Source organism: Anser brachyrhynchus (assembly GCF_964034855.1).
Source record: "Anser brachyrhynchus genome assembly, chromosome: 2".
Lineage (NCBI taxonomy): Eukaryota > Metazoa > Chordata > Aves > Anseriformes > Anatidae > Anser > Anser brachyrhynchus.
The window spans coordinates 3,670,147-3,695,791 of record NC_137695.1 but is presented as its reverse complement, the minus strand read 5'-3'; the positions used below and the strand labels follow the sequence as shown (position 1 = coordinate 3,695,791).

Genomic DNA, 25,645 nt, shown 5'->3' with positions numbered 1-25,645 from the left:
CCAAGAGTGTTTCCTTCCCCCCAGTATGTGCGCAACATGATGTTTCAACTGGTTGTCCTTCTGTGGAATACCTGTCAAAGTGTCTGTTATCCTCTATCTTGAAGTCTTTTAATGGATAAAAATGGGTGGTGGGGGAATATGCTGTGGTGAGAGTCAAGTAGAAGTAAAGATGCCTTTAAAAAAAACTTTTCTCATCTGTTCTAGTGGTCTCAGCTGCTCTGAGCAGGACAAGATGGTTGGTCATGCCCACTGTTGTCTTTTTTTTTAGTTGTCATTGTATTTTCTGTTGCTGCTGCTCTAGCAAATGGCAGTGGAGCCTCACTTCAGGTTTTCTAGTGTTCAGAGGCACAAAAGCAGTCTTCATTTTCAATATTCTGAGTGTCAGCAGGACAGTGAACTGCATAACAAACAGCCCTGTCTTTTAATTAAGGGGCATATGCTTATGTATTAGCAACTGGCTAGCGTGCCCTCGTGTCTTATAACTTGGTGGAATGTGACATGCAGTGTGTTTTATAAACTGAACAAAAGGTTTAATCCATGCTTTTTTATGCACAGGTAATGGAAAAGGAGGTGAATCTATTTATGGTGGCTATTTTAAAGGTAAGAGCAAGTATATTTTTCCATATTCTCAGCTCAGTTGTGAGATAAGCCTCGATTCCCAAGATACTTAATGAGAAGAGTTCTACTTATACATCACCTTTTGCATGAAACTAATGTTGCATGAGAATTATTTTTATATGCATGACTTTCAGAGGTTTTTTTTGTAATATTTAACTTTAACTGACAATTAATTAAGGCTAACATTATTGATTAAACATGACTTTCAGCATGGAGGTTAGGCAACTTTATTCATGAATAAACTCCTATCTTCCTGCCTAAAACTGTCAACATATTCTTTTGTTTATAGAGAATGTGGTCTTTTGCAAAATGAAAAGGTAAGAGACAAAAGCTCAGTAACACAAATTCAAACTCTGTTCCCCTGTACCTTCCCTAGTAAATATATAGACAACTGATACGTCCCTTTGTAGATGGATATCTGTGTTGCTTGGACAAACGAAGAGTTCTGTGTCTAACCTTTGTGAGGGTTAATGACTTAATCTGGGAAAGAATTACTGGCATAATTTTCAGTTCTAAACAATTATTTCTTCTTTTAACGTCCCTTTTCTCCCCTCCCCCGTTCAAGGTTTGTATGCTTAGTGCTCATTTCCAAGTGTTTGACTTTGTTTATATGCTACATGAGTTATTTTACTTGGAAAGAAGTTTTAATGTGCGTTTACTTTTTTAATCTGTTGTTGGAAAGAAAATGGTGATTTTTTTTAATAAAGTATTCATTTAAGGACATAACTCTTTCTTGCAGGGGAAAAAAAACAGGTAGTTACTATAGTATTGAAGTGTTAATAAAGGCACTATGTATATAACAGCCCACTGGTTCTGAATGTTTTGCAAGCAGGTCTGCGTGGCTAAGTGCATGCGGTTAAGTTTGAAAGACAGATGAGTATTAAGAGTATTGCAGTCTCTAGTCAAAAGAAGCTCTTGAATAGAAAAAATTGCTGAGATCTTACTAGCCTTAGTTTCTAAAGAGTGCACTAAAGGTGGTAAGTGCTGAGCACGCAGTATCGTGTTTTGGTATGTAAAATAACAGCTGTGTATGCTCAAACTATTTTTAGCTTTGAAAACAAATTTTTGAAAATTACCTGCTTTTATATTACGCCGTAAAAACAGAAGTCCTCTTTAATTCACTGGAATATGAAATACATGTTTAGTTTTAATTGGATTTACATTTAGGTTGAAGGAAGAATGTATTATTTGGTTTCTCTTCCAGGTATCTGGGGGTCTGGGGTTTTGTGTTTTTTTTCCCTTATGTGTTTTGATGCATCCAGCTTGGGATTGATAGGTGTCTGTCTTTTAACTTGCCATTCCAGGGATATGGCTGTTTCAGTAGATCTTTCTACCTGAGGTGCCTGCTGTGTAAATAAGTGTCATTTATGTTTCGTTTTAGGATAGCAGTAAGTCTACCAACTTTATTTTATTGAGAAAATGCTGGATTTAAATTTAAGTCTGAGGATCAAGTGCTTACTGAAAACACTAATGATGAGTTTAATTTTTTCCATTAGAGAATTTCTTGCTGTTTCTGAGACTTTGAGAAATCATGTTTTCTGTATTGAATTCTTCTACTGTAACTTTTGAGTCTTCATTAGATTTGTTTTTTCCAACCTGTTCAAGTTTCTTTAGCAGCGGAAGAATTTCTCCTTGTAGCACCCATAAGTTGCTAAGAAAACTGGACTCGTATTCCTTGTCAGGGAAAATCTGACAAACATATTTTTTCTTCAAACAGATGAAAACTTTATTCTCAAACATGACAGAGCGTTCCTTTTGTCAATGGCAAACCGAGGGAAACATACCAATGGTTCCCAATTTTTCATGTGAGTAGATGTAATGTGATAGTTGAGCTTTTGTTAAACAGAGGAGCGCTGTTCATGAGAAAGATGGTATTGCTAAATTACCTATAACGATGTTATCCACCTTATTTTGAATAGGGTCGAGTGGGTGCCTCCTGTGTGATCTATAATAGGACACATCAGTTATCACGACTTGCTTGTGGCATTCATTTAGGATAGAAGCAGGTGCTACATGATTGCTCCTTGTTCGTTGCTTTTTACCCTGAAAGTATGGCTATGCTATTGTGTGCTCTTAGCGTCCAGAAAATAATAGATACTTTTGGTTTTGTGCATACCAACCACATTTTAATAGAATATCTGCAAATTACAATGCTGAGCATTGTGTGCAGAAAGGAGTGAGATCTGTGATAGAGATGGTTTGTATGGATTTGCATGTGCCCTTCAAAATCCTATGATTTATTTTGGGGGGGGGAGGAGGGAGGAAGGGGAATGTCATTTTACTTGGAGAGAGCACTTCATTTATTTTTTCCCTTTGGAGTATTTGTTCCAGACATGATTTTCTTCTGTGTTGCTGGATAGTACTATTCATACACGTATACTATTTACTTTGGTCCCATCACTGTGGAAAATAATGTGCTGAAAATGAAGTTTTCCCGTATCTTAAGAAAAAAAATCAATCCATTCCAGTATATAGCCACATTCTGTTATTTTGCAGAAAATGCATGACTCTTTCATGAATAAATGGTCGAGTCTGATGTAAATTGGAGTCTGTTGATTAAAGTAGTTATATTCTAGGTCTAATAGTGGTATTTAAGGTTACTAACATTTGTCGATATTCATCCTGGTAACTCCCTTCTCAAAATGTTGCCAAGTCTGATGTAAATTGGAGTCTTTTTGATTAAAGTAGTTGTATTCTAGGTCCAATATTAGTATTTAAGGCTGCTAATGTTTATGTCAATATTCATCCTGTTAACTCCCTTCTAAAAATGGCCTTCTGTTAATGTTTAACAGTTTCTGTTTGGGAAGATGTAGTTCATAACTTTGGGCTTGTGCTGAGAACTTTCATTGTGAAATAACCATGGTGTTTTCAAAATTAAACTTCACTGTAGTTGCTTAGCTCTAAAAGCTTTTTTTCTTTGCCATCTTTCTTGGGGGATAAGAGTGAATGGCGCTTCCCTGTCCTCAGTAAAAGAGTAAATTCTCCTGAAGAATATTCCTTTCTTCCTTTGCCTGAAAAAGAGCTTCAGTATGATACAGTGAAGTTCAGATAAGAGACATTTTTAGGTCTCTTCCTAAAGAATGCTCTAAAAATGGAAAATTAATGAGAAACCTAAGAGTGAGGTTTTCACGGTTACTCCTGTTCTTTCTGTAGAGAGAGAACTGTGTCAAAAGCTTATTTTCTGTTAACCTTCAAACCAACTTCTAAGTGATATGCTTTCTTACATTTATCCATTCAGATTTACTGTATATACTACTATGAAAATCTCTAGACAAAAAAAGTCATTTTAAAAGCTCTCTACAAGACACAGGTTTGCTATTTATTACTTGGTGATATCTGATTCTCTTGTCACAATTTTCCATTTTTAAGCTTATCTGAACAATACACATCAAAACTTAATGGTGCTACATCAATCAAGAAGCTATCATTTGAGGGCTCTAAAGTTTCTTTTCATTCCTGTATTTAATTCAGATGTCTTCCTCTTTCAGTTATGATAGTTTCAGCTTACTTGTTCAATTTTAATGGACTTAAAACACCCTGCCTCTCACCATGCAGAGGAACAACCGAAGCTTGTGTCAGATGCTAAATTATAATTTATGTACAAAGACAAAATTAATAGTGTTTGAGAGTACTTTTACCAAATGTGAAAGTATTTTAAAATGTTAATGTTTCTCAAAGAATTCTTTTTCTTAATCATTGTAGTGAGAAAGGTTTATGGTTTGGGAATTCAGGCAGGGTAAGGCATAGTAATCTCCACGGAAGCTAGATTGACCTCAGCTGCCTGTAGTAATATAAAGCGATTTTTAGTGTCCTGGGGTGTCTTACCAGGGCTTCGGCTGCTGGGCAAGAAGGCTGTGGATGTTCTGAATGTCACGTCTTGCCTGCCTGCCCCGTGTATTTTTCTTGGATGTCCTGTAGTGTATTTAAATGGCACTAGCTTTCCTTGGGGTCAGGCAGGTGAATAAACCTCTGGAGTAAGCTCCTGAGCTCCTGATAAGATTTAGGTGGGCTGCTGTGTGAGTCTTTAAAGCGTGCTGTAATGCTTTAGACCCTTTTGACCAGGACTTCTTACCACATGCAGACATCAGTGTTGTTTGAGATAGCGCTGGGTATCTGCGAGACAGGGTGCGCCATCCACAAGGCACCCAGTGCTCCTGGAGTAGCAGCTGGAAGCCAGACAGGATCCCACAGGGCACTCACAATATCTATGCTGGCCATTGAGTGTTCTCCCTGCATCCGGCCAGTAGCTGAGGTGCCCGGCACGCTTTCTCTTAAGGCTTCACCCTGCTGGGCAGCTGAACTCCACCACAACTGCTCTTACTCCTCTTCCTCAACAGAACCGAGAAAGAAAAGGCAACAAAAATGGCTCATGGGTCGAGATAAGATCAGGGAGTTCCCTCCCCAGTTACTGTCATGGGCAAAATACTCAGCATAGGGAGATTAATGTAATTTATTGCCTGTTGCTAACAGACTGAGGCAGTGAGAACTAAAGGCAAACCGAAAACACCTTCCCTCATCCACCTTCTTCTACCTTCTCCCCTTGAGCAGTGCAAGGGAATGAGGAAGGGTGGCTGGGGTCAATCTGTGACAGCTTGTCTCTGCCACTCCTTCACTGTCACTCTCTTAGAATCGCAGAATATCTTGAGTTGGATGGGACCCACAAGGATCATTGTGTCCAACTCCTGGCTTCACACGAGACCACCTAAAAACCCGTCCTTATGTCTGAGAGCATTGGGCCATGCCCACTGCCCTGGGGAGCCCGTCCCAGTGCCCGACCACCTCTGGGTGCAGAACCTTTCCCTAACACCCAGCCTGACCCTCCCCTGTCCCAGCTCCATGCCGTTCCCTCGGGTCCTGTCGCTGTCCCCAGAGAGCAGAGCTCAGCGCCTGCCCCTCCGCTCCCCTCGTGAGGGAGCTGCAGGCCGCCATGAGGCCTCCCCTCGGCCTGCCCTGCTCTGAACAAGCCAAGGGTCCTCAGCCATTCCTCATAGTGAAAGGTCTAGAGGGCAAGACCTATTTTTGTGGCCTTCCTTTGGATGCTAGTACAAGTGTGTACTGCCCAAAACTGCACGTGCTGCTCGAGCTGATGCTGAAAGCCCTCCTGTCTGCTAGGGCACTCTGTTTGCTCACATTCACCTGGCCACTGAGCAGAACCCCCACATCCCTTTCTGTGGGACTGCTCTCCGGCCTCTTGTCCCTCAGTCTGTACATACAGCCAGGGCTGCCCCTGTCCCATGTGCAGAACCCAGCACTTGTTAAACTTCATATTGTTGGTGACTGCCCAGCCTTTGAGTCTGCCAAGATCTCTCTGCGAGGCCTCTCCACTCCCAAGGGAGTGAACAGCTCGTTCTCGTTTAGTGTTGTCTGCAGACTTAGTATACATTCAAGTCCTGTGTGCAAGTAATTTATGGAAACATTAAAGAGAACTGGCCCTAAAAGGGAGCCCTGGGGAGCCCCACTAGTGACTGGCTGCCAGCCTGCTCTAATCCCATTTATTATAACACTTAGAGCCCCAGCCCATCAGACAACTGTTCACACATTATATTACGTATCGTGCTCTGCCCCTGCACTATGTGGAGTCCCTCCCACGGGATGCCGTCCTTCCCAAACTGATCCTGTGTGGGTTTTCCATAAACTTCAAGACCTGCTCCCACACGGCTCCGTACCACGGGGTCCGTCCCCCAGGAGCAAACTGCTCCAGCACGGGTCCCCCACGGGCGGCAGCTCCCCCCAGACCCCTGCTCCTGCGGGGGCTCCTCTCCACGGGCTGCAGCTCCGGCCCGGGGCCTGCTCCTGCGGGGGCTCTCCGTGGGCCGCAGCCTCCTCCAGGCCACATCCACCTGCTCCACCGGGGGCTCCTCCACGGGCTGCAGCGTGGAGATCTGCTCCGTGTGGGACCCGTGGGTGCAGGGGGACAGCCTGCTCCACCAGGGGCCTCTCCACAGGCCGCAGGGGAATTGTGCTGCGTGCCTGGAGCACCTCCTGCCCTCCTGCTGCACTCGCCTTGGGGGCTGCAGGGCTGCTTCTCTCCCATTTCTCACCCCTCTCTCCCAGCTGCTATAGCACAGCAGGTTTTTCCCCTTAAATCTGCTCTCCCAGAGGCCCAACCAGTGTAACTCATGGATCTGCTGTGGAGCTGGCTCTGATCTGCCATGGGGCAGCTGCTGGGCTCTGCTCACAGAGGCCACCCCTGCAGCCCCTTTGCCACCACAACCTTGCTGTGTAAGCTGAATACACTTGCAGATGCCTTTTTTAATATATTCAAGTTTTGGCATTTAAACTCAATCCCTTATTTGGTCTCCAGTGCCGCAGCTCATCCTGGGAATAGGTGCAATTACAGAATCCATAGGAAGCCACTGAGGCTGCTCATAAAGGCAGATGTGCTTGTATACGGTCAATTTGAAGTCAGATTTGTGTCCGATAACTGGATTTACAAATAGGCAAGGATGGATGGTGAAACACAAAGTCAGCAATCTATGCACTTTTTTCCAAAGTGAAACTTGGCTTCTCCTTCATAATATATAGAGTTTGAATTTGCAGTTTCAAAGTAGAAAACAGCTAAAGATTATAGCTGGACAGTTTCTGACTTTTAACTTTAAAATGCAATATTTTAAAGCAATAAGTTTTGTTTGACATTTGTTTGATTACGTTAGGGAGTATACTTTGCATCTCTACAGCTTTTCTTTTATTTCCTTAAGTGGTGTGCTTTAAGTTGAAATTAAATTGTCCTTCTACTCAAAGAAGTAGCTCAATTATTCATTAGTTTATCATTAGGAAAAGTATTCTTCAAATGCATAACCTGAGAATTACGTGAAAGGCAGTCTTAAGTGGAAATCTTCAGTCCTTAGATTTTTAAATCTGAATGTTTAATTTACTGATTCTATTTATAGAAAAGGAAATAGCTCATCTCAGTCAAGCTTTTTTAAACATTTATATTTGTTATAGTGCATAAATAACTTCAGGGATTAGAATTCTGAATTCCTCTATCATATCGTTTCCCAAAGTAGCAAATAAGGTGTGCAACTAAGTTATTTTTTATGTAAATATTTGTTTGATTGGGGCTAAAATAATAGTAAGAATCCTGAATATAACATTTTTACTTACTCATCAAAAGTACTTCCCCCACTTACCACGAATGAGCGTCATTTGGAATAACTAGTCTTTATAGTAGCAAATCAGGCAGCAAATATCTCCTTGGCAGACTGCACTAGCAAACTGGTCGCAACAAGACTAAAAATCATTAAAAGTTGAGCCACAGTGATCAGTTTACTTGAAATGGAAGCTCAGACCAGTTAACGAAGCATCTGACCAATTCTAAAGTATCATCAGTTTTCTTTGATTCATCAGGAATTCCTCAGGTATGCGTGAATGTGTTGAAGCATTCATAAGCAACAGTAGAGAACTGGACATCGAAAAAAAAACGGTGCAAGTGAAGTTGGGAAGCCTCAGTGATGCCAATTGAAGAAGAATAAATGTAAAAGCATGGGTAGAAATTGGCAAGAGGCAAAAGTAGAGTCCAGAGTAGGTATATGTCAGAAGTCTTATGTTTAATGCTCATTGACTATGTTTTTTCCTACTTGAATAGGGGTAGCAGTTAGGTTAAAAGAAGAATGTTTGGCTACAGCAGGATTAAGATTTTCATGCATATGCACTTTACGTATACCAAGTCATTCACACATGTATCTTAACCTAGTCAGATGAGAAGCAGCTTACTGAGATCCAGCAGAAAGGACACACAGGCTGTCTGGCTTTGTGAAATGCTGGAATTTCAACTTTCGGTACCCAAAGGGGTCTGTTATAGCATTTTATTGCAGATTTGTATTGAAGACATTTGTAAGACCCTAGTTTATACATTAGCTATTTATATTTTCAGATAGCTCCACTATTAATGTATTTCTTTTCTGTGAGTAATTTCTTTCATTTTTTTTAAAGCCAGTTACTTAACAAGAGTTCTAAGCACAACCTGAGCGTGATAATCTTTTTTTTTTAATTGTCCTGTTTCCATGTTGATGTTAAGATCCAGAATTTCTTGGATGGGGTGGACGTTGACAGGAACCACATTAGAAACATCTTCCTTTTTCTGTATATTCCAGCACCTGTTTTGGACTGTTGTTGAAAATGTTTTTTTAAGTTATATACTGTTGTTATTGGGAGTGAAGTTATGCATCTAGAGTATTACAGAAATGCCTCTGGGGTCTTCAGGTCACAGATTGAGAGCCAGGGGGAATATTCAGCCCGTTCTTGGATTCTCCAGCTCAGCGACTGTATTACTTGCTGGGTGATGTTCTTCTGGGGCAATGTATTTTGCTTCTCAGACGAGCTGATCTGATGAAGCTATCTCATCTCTTTGAGCAACTCCCTTGTGCCTGTGGCCCTGCCCAGCCTGCTAGTAAGTTGTAATACAAAATAAGTGCCACCCTTACGGAAATTAATATATTAAGCACTATAAAACTTGGGAGTCTACTGATTCTACAAGTGCTAACAAGTAACTGTGCTTCTGTTAAGTCATCCAAAATCTACTGAGCTGTATTTACTACAGAAGTAGAAAAGTGAATGTGCAGAACGAAACATAAAGAGAACAACAGGAGGCAAAAAGAGTAACCAACTTCTTTGTCACTTGGAAGCTTTGTATAATTGACTTACCACCTTGCTATTGAGTCATGTATTCCTCTAAACTACCGAGGCTGATACCTTCTTATTGCAACTTCGAGGAGTGCTAGGTTTTGTTCGTTATCAGCTCAAACAGTTAATAGTTCTTGCCTTTGTGTTAAAAGCTATTTAAAATTTGAGGCTGTTTTGCTATTCATTAGAATTTATTTTTCCCCATATTGAGGGTATTGTCAGTTAACGTGGCTCTCAAGCTTTTCTTCTTGCTCCAAACTAAATAGCTTTTTGGTTCAAAAATCTTTTCAATGTATGGTGGTGTCTAGTTACTAAATTTAAATAAATTAACTTCTTGGAACTGCTAAATGGCTAAAGGCTAAAATCAATGGTGAAGATTTTTGGGTTGGATTTTACAAGTGATTTCTGAATGTTACTAGCTTATTAAGTGGCTCACTTCTAAGTTTTTTTTCCTTCAGTGTCCCAAACCAGGTATTTTTCTAATCAACGCTTTTTTTTTTTAACTTTGAATGAAATAACTTTGAGCTGATTATTGAACAGTTTACAGGAATATGAAAGAGAACTACAAAAAATTCACGTTATCCTTGAGCAGAGGCGATGTATGTGCACTTGTCACGTAAGCAGGTCCTGTTGGTTTGGTCAGGTTTACGTAGATGTACAGCCCATGTGGAAGCATTCATAGGATGATATTTGCAGTAAGTTACAAATGGATCATTTCGCTGCTTAGATATGCAGAGAGATAATTCAGAGCTAATAGTCTGTATGGGAAAAAAAGCATAGATTTATACTTAACTGATAGTGTATTTTGAAGTTACAGCTGCTCATGAGAATTATACCGGAGCAAAAGCACAGAATTAGCTGGTGCACATGCTTTGTGCTTTTGCACCTGCAGCATTTTTGTTTTTCTCTAATTCTTAACACAAGCAATAATAGCTTTGCACATATTTTAGAGAGCACCTTTTTTTCTTAGTTTTAGAAAAGCTTCATAATACAAGGGAGGTACAAGCTAACTACGAAATATAAGAAGCTGTGCACTTACTGACACGTTTCATTTGGTAAACCAAACCATTTCACTTGCGGGCTGCCATCCTATGAAGTATTTACGTAGGACTGGGTTCAGACGAGCATTTGAACACCTATGTAACTGCGAGCATGTGAATAAACCCATTGAAATCCGTTATTCATCTGCTTAAAGTTGTGCATGTGTTCTGACACTTGGATTGAGGCTCAGAGGGGACTGGGAGGATTCTCTTTTCTAACAGTTTTCCTGTGTAATAGTGGATGCAAGCAGGCTATGTCTGTAGGGTTTTTTTTGTTTTTAAAGAGAACTTACTGTAGTTTTCAAAGTACCTTGTATTCTAAAGAAAATTTAGAGCCCTCTTTTAGGCATCCTTGTTCTGCATACAACTTGATTAATATTAATTTTAAACTTGTATTTAATAAAACATAGACTCAGTTTTGTCTGAAAATGTATTACAATTTATTTCTGCCATTTTTGTGTAAAATTTACAGAAACAGTGTTACATCGTGCGCTCCAAAGGTAATGTCTCATTCCTCTAAGGCTGTGTCCTTTTCTTTTCTCTTTCTGTTTTTAATCTTTCTTGTTTTTCTGATCATATTGTTACGTGCTTTGAGTCCTTTGTTAGGTCTGAGGCTCTCAGGGGGGGGTGGGCAAAAAAGGTGCTTTTATCGAAAAGATGTTCTTCTCTTCACCAATATCTTAAACCAATTTTCTTTAAATTGGGGGGTGAGTAAAGATATTTGTCCTTCTGCAAATAACACGGATAATAACATCTATAATAAGGCAGATGTTGAATGTTTTAAATTGTAAAACTTTTGTATAGAAATGTTTTAATAAAACACTCTTTCTTGGGAGGGACTCATCCTGACTAGGTTTCTGTAGCGCAGAAGTAGTAAGTAGGTTTTCTCCTGGGGCAGTTTTGAAGTCAGTGTTCAAGAAATGTAAGGTGGAACACAGGCAAAAAGAGCTTTGACGTGGTCTTCTAAGGTGCAAATGTTTGCAGAATGATTGCAGTGTTCCAGCCCTAACCTCGCGATGAGGGAACTTTTCAGAAGCACAAGGAGGAGTTTGGTTTCTGCTTCCCGTGGAAAGTCTTGCAAGTTGCCCGACTCCTCCTTGTGCATCTGAGAAGTTTGCTTTTGGGTAATGCTTTTCTGTGTGCTTCCACTTCGTGACCAGGCAAATGAGAAAAATCCTGTCCGCTCTATCAAATTGCCAGCGTAATGAAAGAAACTAAATGGCTTTACTAGTTACCAGCCATCCATTTCCTTGCTTATCAAGGACCAGGCCAAAGAAAGTACTTAAATAATTTGCTTAAATAATTTGCTCAATTGGCCTCCAAGTGCTGCTGCAGCATGGCAGGAGCACGCTACTGCAGCATTCGTAGCAGGCGTGTTTGAATCTGTTGCTTTCTCGAGCTAACTCCAAACGCTAAGACTCGTTGACTGTTGGTTTCACTGAAGTAACCCACTTCTATTTTTCACTACTTTAAATCAGCTTTGTCGTTTAAGCCTGCCAAAAACGTTCACCTAACAGCAGGTTGTTATTGCAGTTAACTTTTGCTTACCGAACTCCCAAAGCTCTGAGACTTTTCCCGTTTGTAGCCACGTGCTGGGTTAGCGAGGGAAAAACAAAGATCAGCCCCTGCTGCCGAGAGATGAGACGTCTTCCTGATAGCGTTTCTTTCCCTTTGTTTTCTGTAATATTTAGGATTACAGAAGTAGAAGGTCTGGTCAGTGTTTGGAGCTTAGAAAAATCAGAGTGTAAGCACTCCTGATTGCGGTTCCAGCTTCTGGCACGTGTCCCAGCACTGCAGTGCTCTGTGGCCTCCTAGCTGAAAGCCAGAATGAAGCTACGTGCTTTATCTGGAGTTATTTCCTTGTAGCAGTGAGAACCTGACTTTGTTGTACCAACGAGAAGCATCTGGGCCCTGTGGGGTTTTTATTTTTATTTTTTTGAGAGTGTAGTACAGTGGAAGGAAGCTGGAAAGTCAAAATAGTGCCTCGGGAAGAGAGGGAGAATGTTTTCAAATAATAAAATAGCTTCAAATGCAGATTAGATTGACATTTATTTCACCTCCCCTCGTTTCCCCCAGTATATAAGATCAATGCAAGTTCTGATGTTCCTCATTGAATTTGTCTGTGCAGCCTGGTTCTCTGGGCAACATTACTCCCTTAGGTATGCCCGCATTAATTTCCTTTCCCTTCTAGAAGAGGACAGAGAAAGGTACGAGGTCACAGCATTGACACCAAAAAGGTGAATCTTAAAATACAGCTGCATATGCACAGCCTTGGCTGTCCCAATTAAAAGTCAGCTTGGAAATTTGGCGTAGCTCCCACCACCACCACCTCTGTGCAAAATGTCGTGCAGTGGCGTTTCCCCTTTGGGCTGGAAACAGCTGAACGTGGGAACCTGAAAAAAAAGGGAGAAAGTCCGAATTTATCCCAGAAATAGGGTATAGAGTACCTTACAATGTCTGCTTGCATTGTGCTACTGTTGCTTTGGGGAAGCCTGTGAGCTTATAAGCTGAATTGCTGTAGTCTTGGTGGTTAAAGTAGTATTGCTTTGTATTGTGAGTCCTGAGGCCAATCAAGTAGATGGAAAGTAATAAAATAGGAAAAAAAAAAAAGGCAAAGAATCTATCACATATGATAACTCTGTTTTCCTGTTCCTTTTTTAAATAGAACTGACTTTAAAGTGACCTTGTAATGTAAGAACAGTTTCAGAAACGTTAAATTCCATTAGTTGGCCAGTACTTATTTCCAAATTGTATCTTTGCGATTAAAGATGTTAGTGAGTTATATTTGAGCGTGTATGTAAAGGCGTTTGAATATTGTTTTTTGCATGCATCCAATGGTATTTGGTGCAACTTTCAAGTATGCACAGTTAGCTAAACTTTAAACAAAATTCATGTAAAAGATAAGATTAAAGGAAAAAAAAAAGGCCTGTATGTGTAATCTGTGAGGTTTTTAATTCCGTGTATGTAACTGGATTTTTTCACTATTTTGTCTTACCTTCACCTTTTTTTCTGTGACATTCTCCTCTTACTTCATCTGAATCCTTGATTTTTTTTACCATCTTACCATCTCGCTGTTTGTCAAACAGAACAACAAAGCCTGCTCCTCATCTCGATGGGTAAGTCCTTTATAGTTTCTTCAGCGATGAATAAATTCCAAGTTTATTCATGAGGCTTCGCGTATCGTGTTGGCAGTAGGCAGCGATGGGGAAACACTTTTACTTCTGTGAAAGATAATACGATAGAAAAAGATGGGAAACTAAAATTTGAGTTCTATAAATATTTCAAATTGCAACTTATTTCCTAAAACGATTTGAAAACTTGGAAGGCCCTTGATCTTAATATTCATTTATTTAAATCTGGTTGCTGCCCTCAGCCCCCAAATCAAGTTGAAATGTCAAGTTTAACGTGTTTTTATAGTACTTTTGGTGACCTGTTTTATCTCCAGAATATGTAAGTTCCTGGAAGTGCAAGTTATAGGGCAATTGGAGGAAGGAAAGAGGACTGTGGGGCAGTAGAACAGAATTGGGGATTTGTTAATAATTGCACCTTCAATGTCAGTGGGAACGCGTAGGCTGAGATTGCGTAGACCTAAAAATGCTTTTTCTGGGGAAAGCTGTGCTTCTGTGCTGTCTGTATTTGATCTGTCTATTACACAAAATTTCAAAAGTAAGGTGGATGAGAAATTATGACCTGTTTAGTGCCTGCTAGAAGAGAGTAGAATGACATCATCTTGAACCAGAGCAGACCTCCATTACATGAAGTCTTACTGTTGTAAATATAAAAGTAATAAAGTTAAAAATAAGATTTTTTAATATCTTTTAAGGGCCAGTCGATGCCAGTGAAGCTGAATGTTTCTATTTCAGAATGACTTTTTAAATCTGAAATTCATCGGAGAAAAAGCGAGATATAAATGCTGTACTTCCCAAATGTTTTATTTCTGCAGCGTACATGTTGTCTTTGGACTGGTTATTTCTGGTTTTGAAGTAATAGAGCAAATAGAAAATCTGAAAACCGATACTGCCAGTAGACCCTATGCAGATGTACGAGTTATTGACTGTGGGGTGCTTGTTACGAAACCAGCAAAGGATGGTAAGCATACGTATGCTGAAGTTAATTGAATGCTGACATTTTTTTCAGAGTATAAAAATTGTGCCAGCATCTAGAATCTTAATTTAGTTCTAACAATCCCTTAAAACTTAAAGGTTGGCGTAGGTGAGTAAGGCACAGCAAGGGAAAAGGTTTTCTGACCTAAACCTTTGTGCTTTAGAAAACGTATGCCTGCTTCCTGGTCTCCTTAATTAATTTTTTAGGTTCATGTGACATACTCAAAAGAAATTGACTTATTTTTCTGAGTTTGAAAGACGGTTATCTAAACAGAAGCTATTCTTGATGCAGAATTTTGTGCAGTTTCTGAAGGTTTATTATAAGATATGTCAAGTTAATATCTGCCATAAACATAGTCAACATAATTTACCTTTTAGTGAGAATTCATAGGAAATAGATGGTGTTAGATATGTCTTTGGACAGGTGCTGTAAAGCTTCAGGTTGTTATGAGTTAGGATATTTTAACTTTAGTTTTGACTTTCCTCAAGGATAATGTGTTTTTTATGTCCTGCGGAGAGAATCCGAGGAAAGATAATGTAAAAGTATGGGAATGCAGAAAGGAGAGGATGGCAGAGCTTGGCACATGTGGATGTTTAACTTCAGTTATAAATTTCAGTGTATGGCTTATCATAAAAATGCTTTGGCTTTGCAGTATCTTAGATGGCAGAAGCTGTGCATGGAGGTTCTTACAGTTCACTGAAGGTGTTTTTTACAACCATCTTCGTTGGAAAATATCTGTGTAACTTTATTGGTTTACACGGCACAATAAATCCGTATAATTGTTCTTTAACAAACCTTACTGTTAAAAAAAAATGCTCATGGTTTACACACAGATCCTCTGGAGAAGCACGTGTGTATTCGCATCTATAAAGTTGTATATCTTGTGTTATATTTATATACACACTACGTGTTACATGCATATGTGCACGCTGTAAATATTATAATATCTGTTTCTAAGCTTTGGAGAAGAAGAAGAAAGTATGTTCTGAATCAGAAGAGTCTGAATCCTCCTCCAGTGCATCAAGCTCTTCAGAAAGTTCATCTGAAAGCGAAGCTGAAAATGAAAGAAGCAGAAGAAGAAAGCGTAAAAGAAGAGCTAAAGCAAAACAATCAAGAAAACGGAGAAAGGAGGAGAGGAAAAAAGAGGATTCAAGATGCAAGCGAACCTCAAACCAAAGATGGTGACTACTTTCTCAAATTTAAGAATGTCAGAGGAATTTGATAAATTTTGCTTTTTCGTGAAGTACTTAAGCAATTAATATGAAGGTGCTTTTATTCTGTAAGTTTGGATTTCGATTTTTTTTTTTTAAACAAATCACTAAAGCTGAGCTTGTTGGGTAGACTTTTCTATGAAACAGTTAAAGATCTTTGTAGATAGAATGTAGAGTAACTTTGAAATAAATGTCTAGCATGTTAAAGCGTTTGGGATTTGCTATACCTGTGTTAATGTAATGTTAGGCAAATAGAGACCTTTGATTCATACTTGATTTATATTTTAAAAATATTTTATGACAAATGGCGAATTAAAAGCAAAATTGTTTGCTGTAGTGTGAGAACTGAACCTTACTTCTAATAACGCACTGTCCTTCCTTTAGCTTAAAATGAGCTGTTAATGAAACACCTTCTAAGTCATCTGAAAGCTTGTTGCATCACGTGGGCTTATTATGGGAACCTGAACGGTGGTGTTTGTCATTGATTTTTATTTATAAACTTATTTTTCCTCCTAGCAGCCTTTCTGACAAGAGCGATGTAACAGAAAAAGCAGCTGATGTTAGCACAAAGAGGGATAAGCCTGTCGTACGTCCTGAAGAAATTCCCCCAGTGCCTGAAAATAGATTTTTGCTAAGAAGAGATGTGCCTGTTGTCAGTGCAGAACCTGAGCCGTAAGGAACATTGAGTTTTATTTTTGTGTTGACGTTCATGGTAGAAACTATGCATAAAACTTTCTCACTAACATTATTTTACCAGAACTTACAGCAAGGGATGGCTATAGTGTCAGAATTTCTAAATGAGGCAATTTACCTGTCCTGTTTACTGTTTTTCTTTGGAATTTTCCTTTCAATGTGGTTCAGTTTTTTTCAGTGAAAACTCATAAAATACTTTCATCGGTCCTTAAGGGTCACGCATATTTTGACCTTAAACACAGTTACAGGTGATGCAGAAAAACAAGGTTCGTTAATTCCAGAGAAAATTTTGCAACGTAAAATATAGCCGATATTTGATTGCAAGGTAAACTTCAGTAGGAGAGGTAATTTTTCAATTTCCTTAGACTAAAGGATCAAACTTTAGTGCAAAATCAGTCAAACAGAATCTTACAGCAGTTTGATTTTCTTAGAATAGGAGAAAATACATATTCTTAGTAGAAAGGAAGTCATGCATTCACAAGTTGCTTTCAATTTGTTTTGCATGCCTACCCAATTGCAATTTTTTTCTATCAAATTTCTTCACCTTTGGATTCAGAAGAGTTAATATAGCACACTCCTGGGCATCTCTAAAAGCCAATCACTTTATTTGTTTTAATTCAGGTATAGTCTGCTGTAAGCTCTTTCTTCTTTACTCATGTTTTCAAAGCTTTTGTATCTGCTTCTTTCAAACTGTGTAAAAAGGAATACTGAATTACTTCTTGCTGAGGAAAGAAAGAAGGCTTTAGAACTTGGGGACTGTTATGACCTGCCACTCTGCCTGCTAAGGCATTGTTGTGTAACTGCTGCGATCTTGAAACTGTTCTTTCCATGTCATCTTTACCGTTCGTCCACTAAACATAAGTTAGCTGCTTTAGAAAAGCTGTATCAGAGTACTTTGGAAGTTCATTGTTAGCCTTTATTTATCACAAAGGCAGGTCAGATCTGCAGAGCTGGTTGAAAACCAGTATGTATTGATTGGCTTTCATCGCAGGTCTGTGTGTGGCTGGCTTGCTTCTTGGAAAGCCAGTTGCTAAATTCTCAGTTCTGCCATATCAAAATAGGTGATTAAGATACTTTGCATGATTAATTTAAAATTAGGTTTAAGATAAAATTGCTTGTGTTTTTTGTGTACGCTCATATTTTATTAATTTCTTTAGGAAGCTTCTTGATGCTACACCAGTTCTAACCGACCAGAAACCATCAGTCTCTAAATCTGGACGAAAAATTAAAGGAAGAGGCACAATAGTATGTGGCTTACTCTTATTTCCTCTCACCCAAAGTATCTTGTCTGACCTTGAGCTTTGAACTTTGAATTTCCTTGAAGGCTTTGTGTGGCACTGTAACTGTTGTTGACCTACAGTAGATTCAAGCTTAGAAGGTTGAAATCTTGTTGCCAAGTAGTTCATTTTGCAGTGCTTTTTCCTTATCCTTCTTCTTAATGTCTTCTTGCCTAAGCATTGTTTGGGAAAACAAAGGCTTACCCAGCTACAAGAGTAGTGTCAGCCATAAGAAGTAGCTTCAAACATAAGAATAAAATTATTTCTTTGTAAAGACTGAAATGAAGTCAGCAAAGGTTCATCCTAGGCAAGCTGCAAGATCTGAAGCAATGAGAAAAGACAAGCTTTTACTCTCTCCATTGCTTGGATTTCCTCACTGTTTCTCCTAAGCACTAGGACTGTTTCTGTGTAACAGCAGACAAGGCTGTTCTGAAGTGTCCTAAGTATGTACAGCCCTTTCTGACATATCAGAACTGGAAGGACAAGAGATATACTTACAGTGTCTAATTGTGCATATGTTGCTGATAAACAATTTTTCTGGCAACACTGGCAGAATCACTTGTCAAAATGTCAAAAAGCAGAACTAACAGTTTAAGTATATCTTTTGTTTCTGTTTCTAGCTAGTTAACATAGTTTGCCAAATTTCATCCGCTCTCCTGCCTGAGATGAAGTCTGTGTAATTTCAGATAACAGTGCACAGGCAAGAAGTTATTTTGCCATGCTTGGACAGAAGGCTTTTTGCAACTGCACAGTCCGTTTTTTTCCTACTTTGTGAAGGCTGTCACTGCTTCTTTAGCTCTCATTCCTATTTCAGTGCTCTGGTAACTTTTGCTTTTGCATTAGTGCCACTGTTCTTAAGCAAAAGTTTTCTCATCCCTTCTTCAATCCATGATACGGGGCCCAAAACTGTTGATTTTCAGTCAGTTGAAGAGGGAGAAAGTAAGAAGATATTTCTTAAATGAATTCTATGTAAACCAATGCATTCATCTTTCTCTTTTTATTCTGGGAGACAGTCTAGGTTTTTTTTCCACATATCGCTTATTTTATAAGTGGCTCAAAATAATTGAGTAAAACCCAGATGTTTTTCTTCTTTGTTAATTGAGTCAAGGAGCATCTAATTTCCTCGTATGAGTTACCTAAGTGTGTATCCAACTGGGTAATGGAAAATAATGACTTGGCAATATTATGACCATTTTTCTGCTGCTGCAGAAAAAACTCTTCTTACCTTTTTAAATGTTGTGCCTAAGCATCATTTTCTAGCATGAAGCTTCATTACACTTTTTTGAAAGATTTTTTGCTTAACAGATGTCTTAAACTGCCCATTTCTGAAGGGCTGAACAGCAGTGACTTTTGAAACAGAGCCTGTTTTTATGATTACAGGCAGCTAAGTATCTGCTAACTGAACTGAAACATCTGTGCTTTAGTATCCTGGAGGAGGGGGGAAGTTTGGTTATCTGCTGTAATTGTGTTATTCCAAAAAGTGTAATGTAAAGAGAACTTGACTTCCTAATTTTTGCATTTTATGTTTTGGAAAAACAGGTTAGCTGGCCCCTCTCAGGCTTTGAGAAGTGCCCTCAGAGTATGAAAAGACAGCTAGCTATGTAATCAGGCTCACCTATAGCATATATGCATACCAAAAGTGGATATCTTTGGCAGGGAATTCAGAATTTGTGTTCTTCCTGCCCTTTGTGTAAATAACATTGTCTGGCTTGTTATGAAGATGCATGCAAAACTTGTATGAAAGGTACCAGATACAGAATATATTTTTTTCTTTAAAGGAGGCTGTATAATATAAAAAGTAATTGTCTTTCTTTGGTTTTATAGCGGTATCACACCCCACCTCGATCGCGGTCATGTTCTGAATCCGATGATGATGAGAGTAGTGAGACTCCTCCGCACTGGAAAGAGGAAATGCAGAGATTACGAACATATAGACCACCTAGTGGAGAAAAGTGGAGTAAAGGCGATAAGTAAGATCCTTACTGCACATTTAAAATGATTTTTTTTAACACAAGCAATAATAGGTTATATAGCTGTTCCATGTCATTCCTGTTTGACTGAATAAAATGCGTAAAACTATCTTTGTATTTAATATCTTCCCACTTCCAGTGTTCTGAATTTAAATGGAATCTTTCTTGTAATATTTCCTATAACTTTTCTTCTTTGGTGATGTGACAGCAGATCAACACGTGCTGAAAAAGCGTAAGGTCACAGAGTAGTTACTTCTGATGGTACTATCTTCAATGATTAAGAAGAAATTAATTCACCTGTCCAATTTCCTACTGCTTTCCTCTGAGATAGTCACGTCAGATTTCCTTTAGCCTTGAACTTGGTTAACTGGTTTTTTGATAATAAGTAAGACAACCAAATCCACAAAGCCTATATTAAGTTTTAGCTTCATGTTCTTTTTACTGTTACCAGCTCTGCGATGTAGCTGACTTCCCAGAATTTCTGATGACTTGATAATCTGAGCTTGTATCAAAATGATAGATAAACCCCAAATGCAGAACTGAAGAACATACTGAAAAATTGCAAATGTTTACCAAACCATTTTTATATACTGAGTGCATACAATTTATTGCATTGTACTAGCTAAATAGTACCTAAATAAGGTGATTAAAAAATACATTTAAACATAGTTTATAAATCCCATAGTTGCAGAGTTCAAAATGATGTGGACTAGGGTGATTAAATCTCTTTGCGTGGGTTTACAATGTGCACAATTCGGTGGTGATGTCGGATTCATCTCTTACAGAGAAGTGGTAGCTTTCTTCATAGTCTTGTAATTCCATGTCTTAAAACAAGTGTAACAAGCTCATTCAAAACACAGTTGTCTGGTGGTAAATGCAGGGATTTGTATAGTTCATAAACCTCATTAATTGCCTTGGGACAGGGAGAGGGGAAAATACTTACGAAGTTCTTACAGAATTTCCACTTAGCGTGGGGCTTGCTTGTTTGTTTTTAAGGTTGAGTGACCCGTGTACAAGCAGATGGGATGAAAGAAGTGCATCACGGAGATCAAGATCTTGGTCACATAACGGCTATTCTGATCTGAGTACTGTGAGATATTCCAGCCACCACAAAAAGCACAGAAAAGAGAAAAAGAAAGTGAAACATAAAAAGAAGTCTAAAAAGCAGAAGCATTTCAAGAAGCACAAGCAAATGAAAAAAAAGAAAACATCAGCTTCGTCAGATGTGGAATCCTCTCATTCCTTCGTCAGGAGGAAGAAGTCATCTTGTGATCGTGAGAGGAAGTCTCGTTCTTCTTCATCATCTTCTAGACATTCATCCAGAAGAGACTGGTCTAAATCTGATAAGGAAGACCAGAGTTCATCAACTTTATCAAGCAGAGACACTCGGTCATACTACAGGTCCAGGTCCAGATCTAGGTCTAAATCAAGGTCTTATTCTCGAAGTTCCAGATCAAGATCAGCCTCTAAATCATCACGTTCCCGAAGCAGATCAAGATCAAGTCCTAGCCCTAGGCATCAAAAGACTGTTTCCAACTCTCCACGAAATACTTCGACACGATTAAATGAAAACAAGCTGAACAAGACTGCTGACCCTGTAAGAGCAGTTGTACTGCCGACAGATAAAGTCGTCGTACCACCGGTTGTCCCAGAAAGCCTCCCTGTCATACCCTTAAGTGATAGCCCACCACCTTCAAGGTGGAAGCCTGGGCAGAAACCATGGAAGCCATCCTATGAGCGAATTCAGGAAATGAAAGCTAAAACAACCCATTTAATACCCACCCAAACTAATTATAGTGTAGTTGTTGTTAAAGAGGCTAACGCTTCTTCCTCGTTCCGAAAACGACAAAGGAGTTCAGATAGTGACCGAAGTGGTTATTCCAAATATCGTAGCGATAGAAGCTCGGATAGTTGGCCGCGATCGAGAAGCAGGTCCTCCCGAAGCAGGTCATACTCAAGATCTTACACGAGGTCTAGAAGTCTGTCTAGCTCAAGAACAAAATCTCGTTCTTCTGGCAGATCACCGTCACCGAGTAAATACCGCAGTGACAGGTCGGGTTATAGTGAGTCAACATCTTATTACTCCCTTAGTGATGATGATAGGCACAGAAGCAAAAGAAAATCTACATCGGGTGATCAGAACGCTCGGTCCCTTAAACTAAGGCAGGAAACAAGCTCTGAAAGCACTCTCCCTTATAAATGTACAAAAGACTACGACGAGTCTTCTCAAGGACTGAAAGAGAGTGACAGTTTATCGTCTTCTGACTTCTCTACTGACAGTGAGCATTCCGGCAAAGTGAAAGGAGCCCAAGAAAAAGAAGGCCATTTTCAGTTGGAAGGAGATGCTCAGCAACAGGATAAAAGCAACTTAAGTTTGGTGAGAGGGGAGGAGAAATCCAAGTGTGAACGGGATGCTGATCGTTCTAAAAACAAAGCCATTAAAGAGAAATCATCTGAGCAACCTAGAGGTGGTGCAAAAAGTAAACGAAAATCCTATTCAGGTAGCAAATGGGACTCTGAATCGAACTCAGAAAGGGGAGAGGCTAGGCGTAGTAGGGCAGATTCCAGACCCTCCTCTGGTAAAGAGGAAGGAGAGGCCACATCAGGATCTGATACAGAACTTAGCGTTACCAAAAGGATAAAAAAATCAAATTCCTCAGAAGGCTATCTGGATTCTGATTGTACGTGGAAGATGAGCAAGCAGTTGTCATCTTCCGAATCTGAGAGTTCTCATTCTAGCTCAACAAATACTAGAGGAAAGTCAAAAAAGGCCAAACATGAATCAAAAAAAACTCTTAAAAAATCGCACTCCAAAAAAGCAAAAGAAAAATCCAAAGGAAAAAAGGAGAAGAAACACAAAGTTCAGAAACGAAAAGAAATGTTTCATTGGCAGCCCCCGCTGGAGTTTGGTGAAGAGGATGATGATGATATAAATGAAAAGCCAGTTATCAAGGATGATAAAAAGGAAAAGCAGCTTACCAGGGACGTAAAGGATAAAAAACAGCAAGCTTCTGAAAAGGATGAAGTAGTCAAAGACAAAATGGGAAATGGTGAAAAGCCTTGTACGGATGAAAACCTTCCAGGTAAAAGCACTACTGAAGCCTCACCAGATCACAGTAACCTTAATAAAGATAAGGTTGATCCAAACCCTTCAGCCAATATTTTAAACTCAGGAATAAAAGTGACTGCTTGCAAGAATGAGACTAAACATGTTGAGGAAGGTAACCAGAATGGGTTGGAAGATGTTGTTCAGACAGATGACAACATGGAGATTTGCACTCCAGACCGTAACTCACCAGGGAAGGTGGTTGTGGACACATCTCCTGTCATTCTCACTGCCAAACCTCAGGCTTTAAGTGCTAGTACAAACAAAGATTTACAGCCTCCTGAACAAGATGCTGTCAAATTAGGAAACAATGTTATAGACTTTGTTAGTATTAAAGAAGAAAAAGAAACAGTGAAGCAAGAAAACAACTCTGTCCCTGTGTCTAACACTAAAGATTGTAGTTTAAAAAGTGAAATCACTGAAAATACACAAAGCAATCCAATCGATAATAAATGGAAGCCTTTGCAAGGCGTTGGTAACTTGCAACCAGCTACAATTAGTGCTGCCACAGAAGTAAAGAACGTAGCTTCAGCACCAGAGCCTAAACCAGCAGGTTTAAGGATTGAAATAAAAGCTAAAAATAAAGTAAGGCCTGGATCTCTGTTTGATGAGGTTAGGAAAACAGCACGGCTAAATCGAAGGCCGAGGAACCAAGAAAGTTCCAGTGAGGAAGAGTCTCCAAGTAGAGATGACAATAGCCCATCCAGGAGTCTCAGTAGGTCACGAAGTAAATCTGAATCTAAATCCAGACACCGAACAAGGTCTCTGTCTTACAGCCACTCCAGAAGTCGATCCCGAAGTTCTACATATTCGTATAGGTAAGGCATTCATGTTCCTGTTCTTTGTGTTAACTTGAAAGTTCCCAATATTCTCAAGGCACGTTTTTCTTGATCTCAGCTTATGTTTTTCTTTTAAACAACGCTGTATATTTTAGCACGTATGGGATAAATAATTAGCTTGAAAGATAAAGGTTTAAAATGCTTTTGCTTCCCGTGTCCTTGTGCTCTTCACTTGAGTTATTCTGTTTTGTGCTTTTCAAACATTGTTTCTTGATTGTAGGTCAAGAAGCTATACGAGAAGCCGAAGCAGAGGCTGGTATAGTAGAGATCGGTCAAGAAGTCGAAGTAGTTCCTACCACAGTTACAAGAGTCGTAGGTAAGTTTCTCTAATTGTTAATTTTGAGGTGTATTAGCAGACCAGTAAATGGTGCCCAGAACTCTGATGTTTCAGTCTCTGAGCAAGTTGGAAATGGGCTTAGCAGCGCATGCTGCTGTCTGAAGCATCTGCTTGAAACATGCAAGTTAAAACAATCAGATTTTGAAATTTCCTGTTACTGAAAAGGAATTGTATTTCATGTTTTACAGTATGAGTAAGGAATTCTGAGAAAATCATGTTCCCCTCCTCTTTCCCCTTCTTCCCTGTTCAGCACTTGTTCTTGATTAACTTAACACAAAGTGTTTTGTTTTTGTTTGTCAGTCGAACCTATAGTAGAAGCAGATCAAGAAGTAGTTCCTATGGTCATCACAGCCGATCCAGGTATGGATTGTAGTTCTGTACCAACTCTGAAATGAATGTATTTACTGTAAAAATATCTTAGTGTAAGAGTACCGCTGCATCTGTGCCATTTAAAAACGTACTGTCGTGTTAGCAACTTTGAGAGCAACCAAAGCAAAAACAACATAAATGAGACGCTTGGAAAATAACCAAGTCATACTGGTGTTACAGTGATAGGGGATGGTATGGCATAAATAATGGTGAGCACATTTCCCTTTATTGTTAAATGGAATATAAAAATGAAATATAAATGGGAATAATTTTGTTGTTTGTTAATACCTCTGAAAGCAAGTTTTTATTTCGCATACCATTTGTGGTGAAAACTCGAAACTTTAAATGCTTACTAAGTCTCTTGTAGATTAATAAGTTTAATGTTGTTTTGATAATACTGAATTCTGGTATTTAAACTTCTACAAAAACTTAGAATTACCCTGTTTTCCCCATCCTTCAAGAGTAAATTCTATATGGCGATACATCTCTTTGCATCTAAGTGTCATGCATTTGAAATAATTGACATTTTAGGCAAGGAACTGTAAATCTACAATGACTTTGTTTTCCCTTTAAAGCAGGTCATACACGTATGATAGCTACTATAGCAGAAGCCGAAGTAGAAGTAAAAGGAGTGACAGCTATCGGAGATCTAGAAGTTACGATAGGCGATCCAGGTATGTTATTTACTTGCATGTCTCTCATACCATATTTATGCAAAAGAATTTGCAAAGTACGTACTTTAAGTTCATGAAGGCTACAGTCTCTTTCCCCAACCATAAAAATATATTGCATATATAAATCCGTACATGTTCAAAGTAAGCATATAATTTTTTAATAATGCTGCCCTTAAGTGGTTTTTAAAATCCTGCAGTGAACTAGCTCTTAAGATTTAAATCAGGTGCCCTGTTACAAATTAAAAGCTACCTGGTATGCGAAGAATTCCATTGGATGGTGAATACTTTTTTTTTAAAAACCACTTTTGCAGTCTAGCCAAAAAGCATCTGCAGAGGAAGTGAAAAATTACAGCGCTATCCAGAATTAATTTTTAACTTCCTAGAACATGTTTTGAAAGAACATCTTAACCAGCAAATCTGGTGTGCTTCTGGTGTCACTGTTTGCACTACTATAAATTTAAGCTAAATTATCCTACTCAGTCCAGGGGAATTACCATAGGTGCAAGTGAGCACATTTCAACAGAGATAGAAGTGGAATGCAATCTTTATATAGGGCATAAACTTCAGCAGTAAGTCAGACAGGTATCTGGCTGCTGTAAATTTTCATCCTCTGCTGTTTTCATACTCGTTTTTTCATGATGTAGTATCACCTCTTAATGGACTCTGGTGTCACCCGTTTCCTCATCAGATTCTGACAGTAAGACAACTTCTTCATGTGTCAGAAGGGAAATTAATTATATTAATGAGAAGTGTGGAAATCATTCCAAAATCCGTGTTTTGGGATG

At 39.1% G+C, this 25,645-nt stretch overlaps 1 protein-coding gene across 6 annotated transcripts in view; it reads left to right on the top strand.

The window, feature by feature from the left end:
- Positions 1 to 25,645, top strand: part of NKTR (natural killer cell triggering receptor) — a 41,409-nt gene that overhangs the window by 12,654 nt on the left and 3,110 nt on the right. For 2 of the 6 annotated variants that reach the window (XM_080579579.1, XM_080579578.1), the window contains 12 exons: positions 556 to 600; positions 2,336 to 2,423; positions 13,367 to 13,396; positions 14,224 to 14,369; positions 15,343 to 15,565; positions 16,112 to 16,267; positions 17,446 to 17,533; positions 19,390 to 19,535; positions 20,532 to 23,459; positions 23,701 to 23,796; positions 24,118 to 24,177; positions 24,762 to 24,860. In XM_080579579.1, coding sequence (XP_080435705.1) covers positions 556 to 600; positions 2,336 to 2,423; positions 13,367 to 13,396; positions 14,224 to 14,369; positions 15,343 to 15,565; positions 16,112 to 16,267; positions 17,446 to 17,533; positions 19,390 to 19,535; positions 20,532 to 23,459; positions 23,701 to 23,796; positions 24,118 to 24,177; positions 24,762 to 24,860 — 4,105 coding nt within the window. Of the gene's footprint in view, positions 1 to 555; positions 601 to 907; positions 936 to 2,335; positions 2,424 to 13,366; positions 13,397 to 14,223; positions 14,370 to 15,342; positions 15,566 to 16,111; positions 16,268 to 17,445; positions 17,534 to 19,389; positions 19,536 to 20,531; positions 23,460 to 23,700; positions 23,797 to 24,117; positions 24,178 to 24,761; positions 24,861 to 25,645 lie in introns of all 6 variants that reach the window. The other 4 variants (XM_080579583.1, XM_080579581.1, XM_080579582.1 and 1 more) reach the window with 4 other exon arrangements.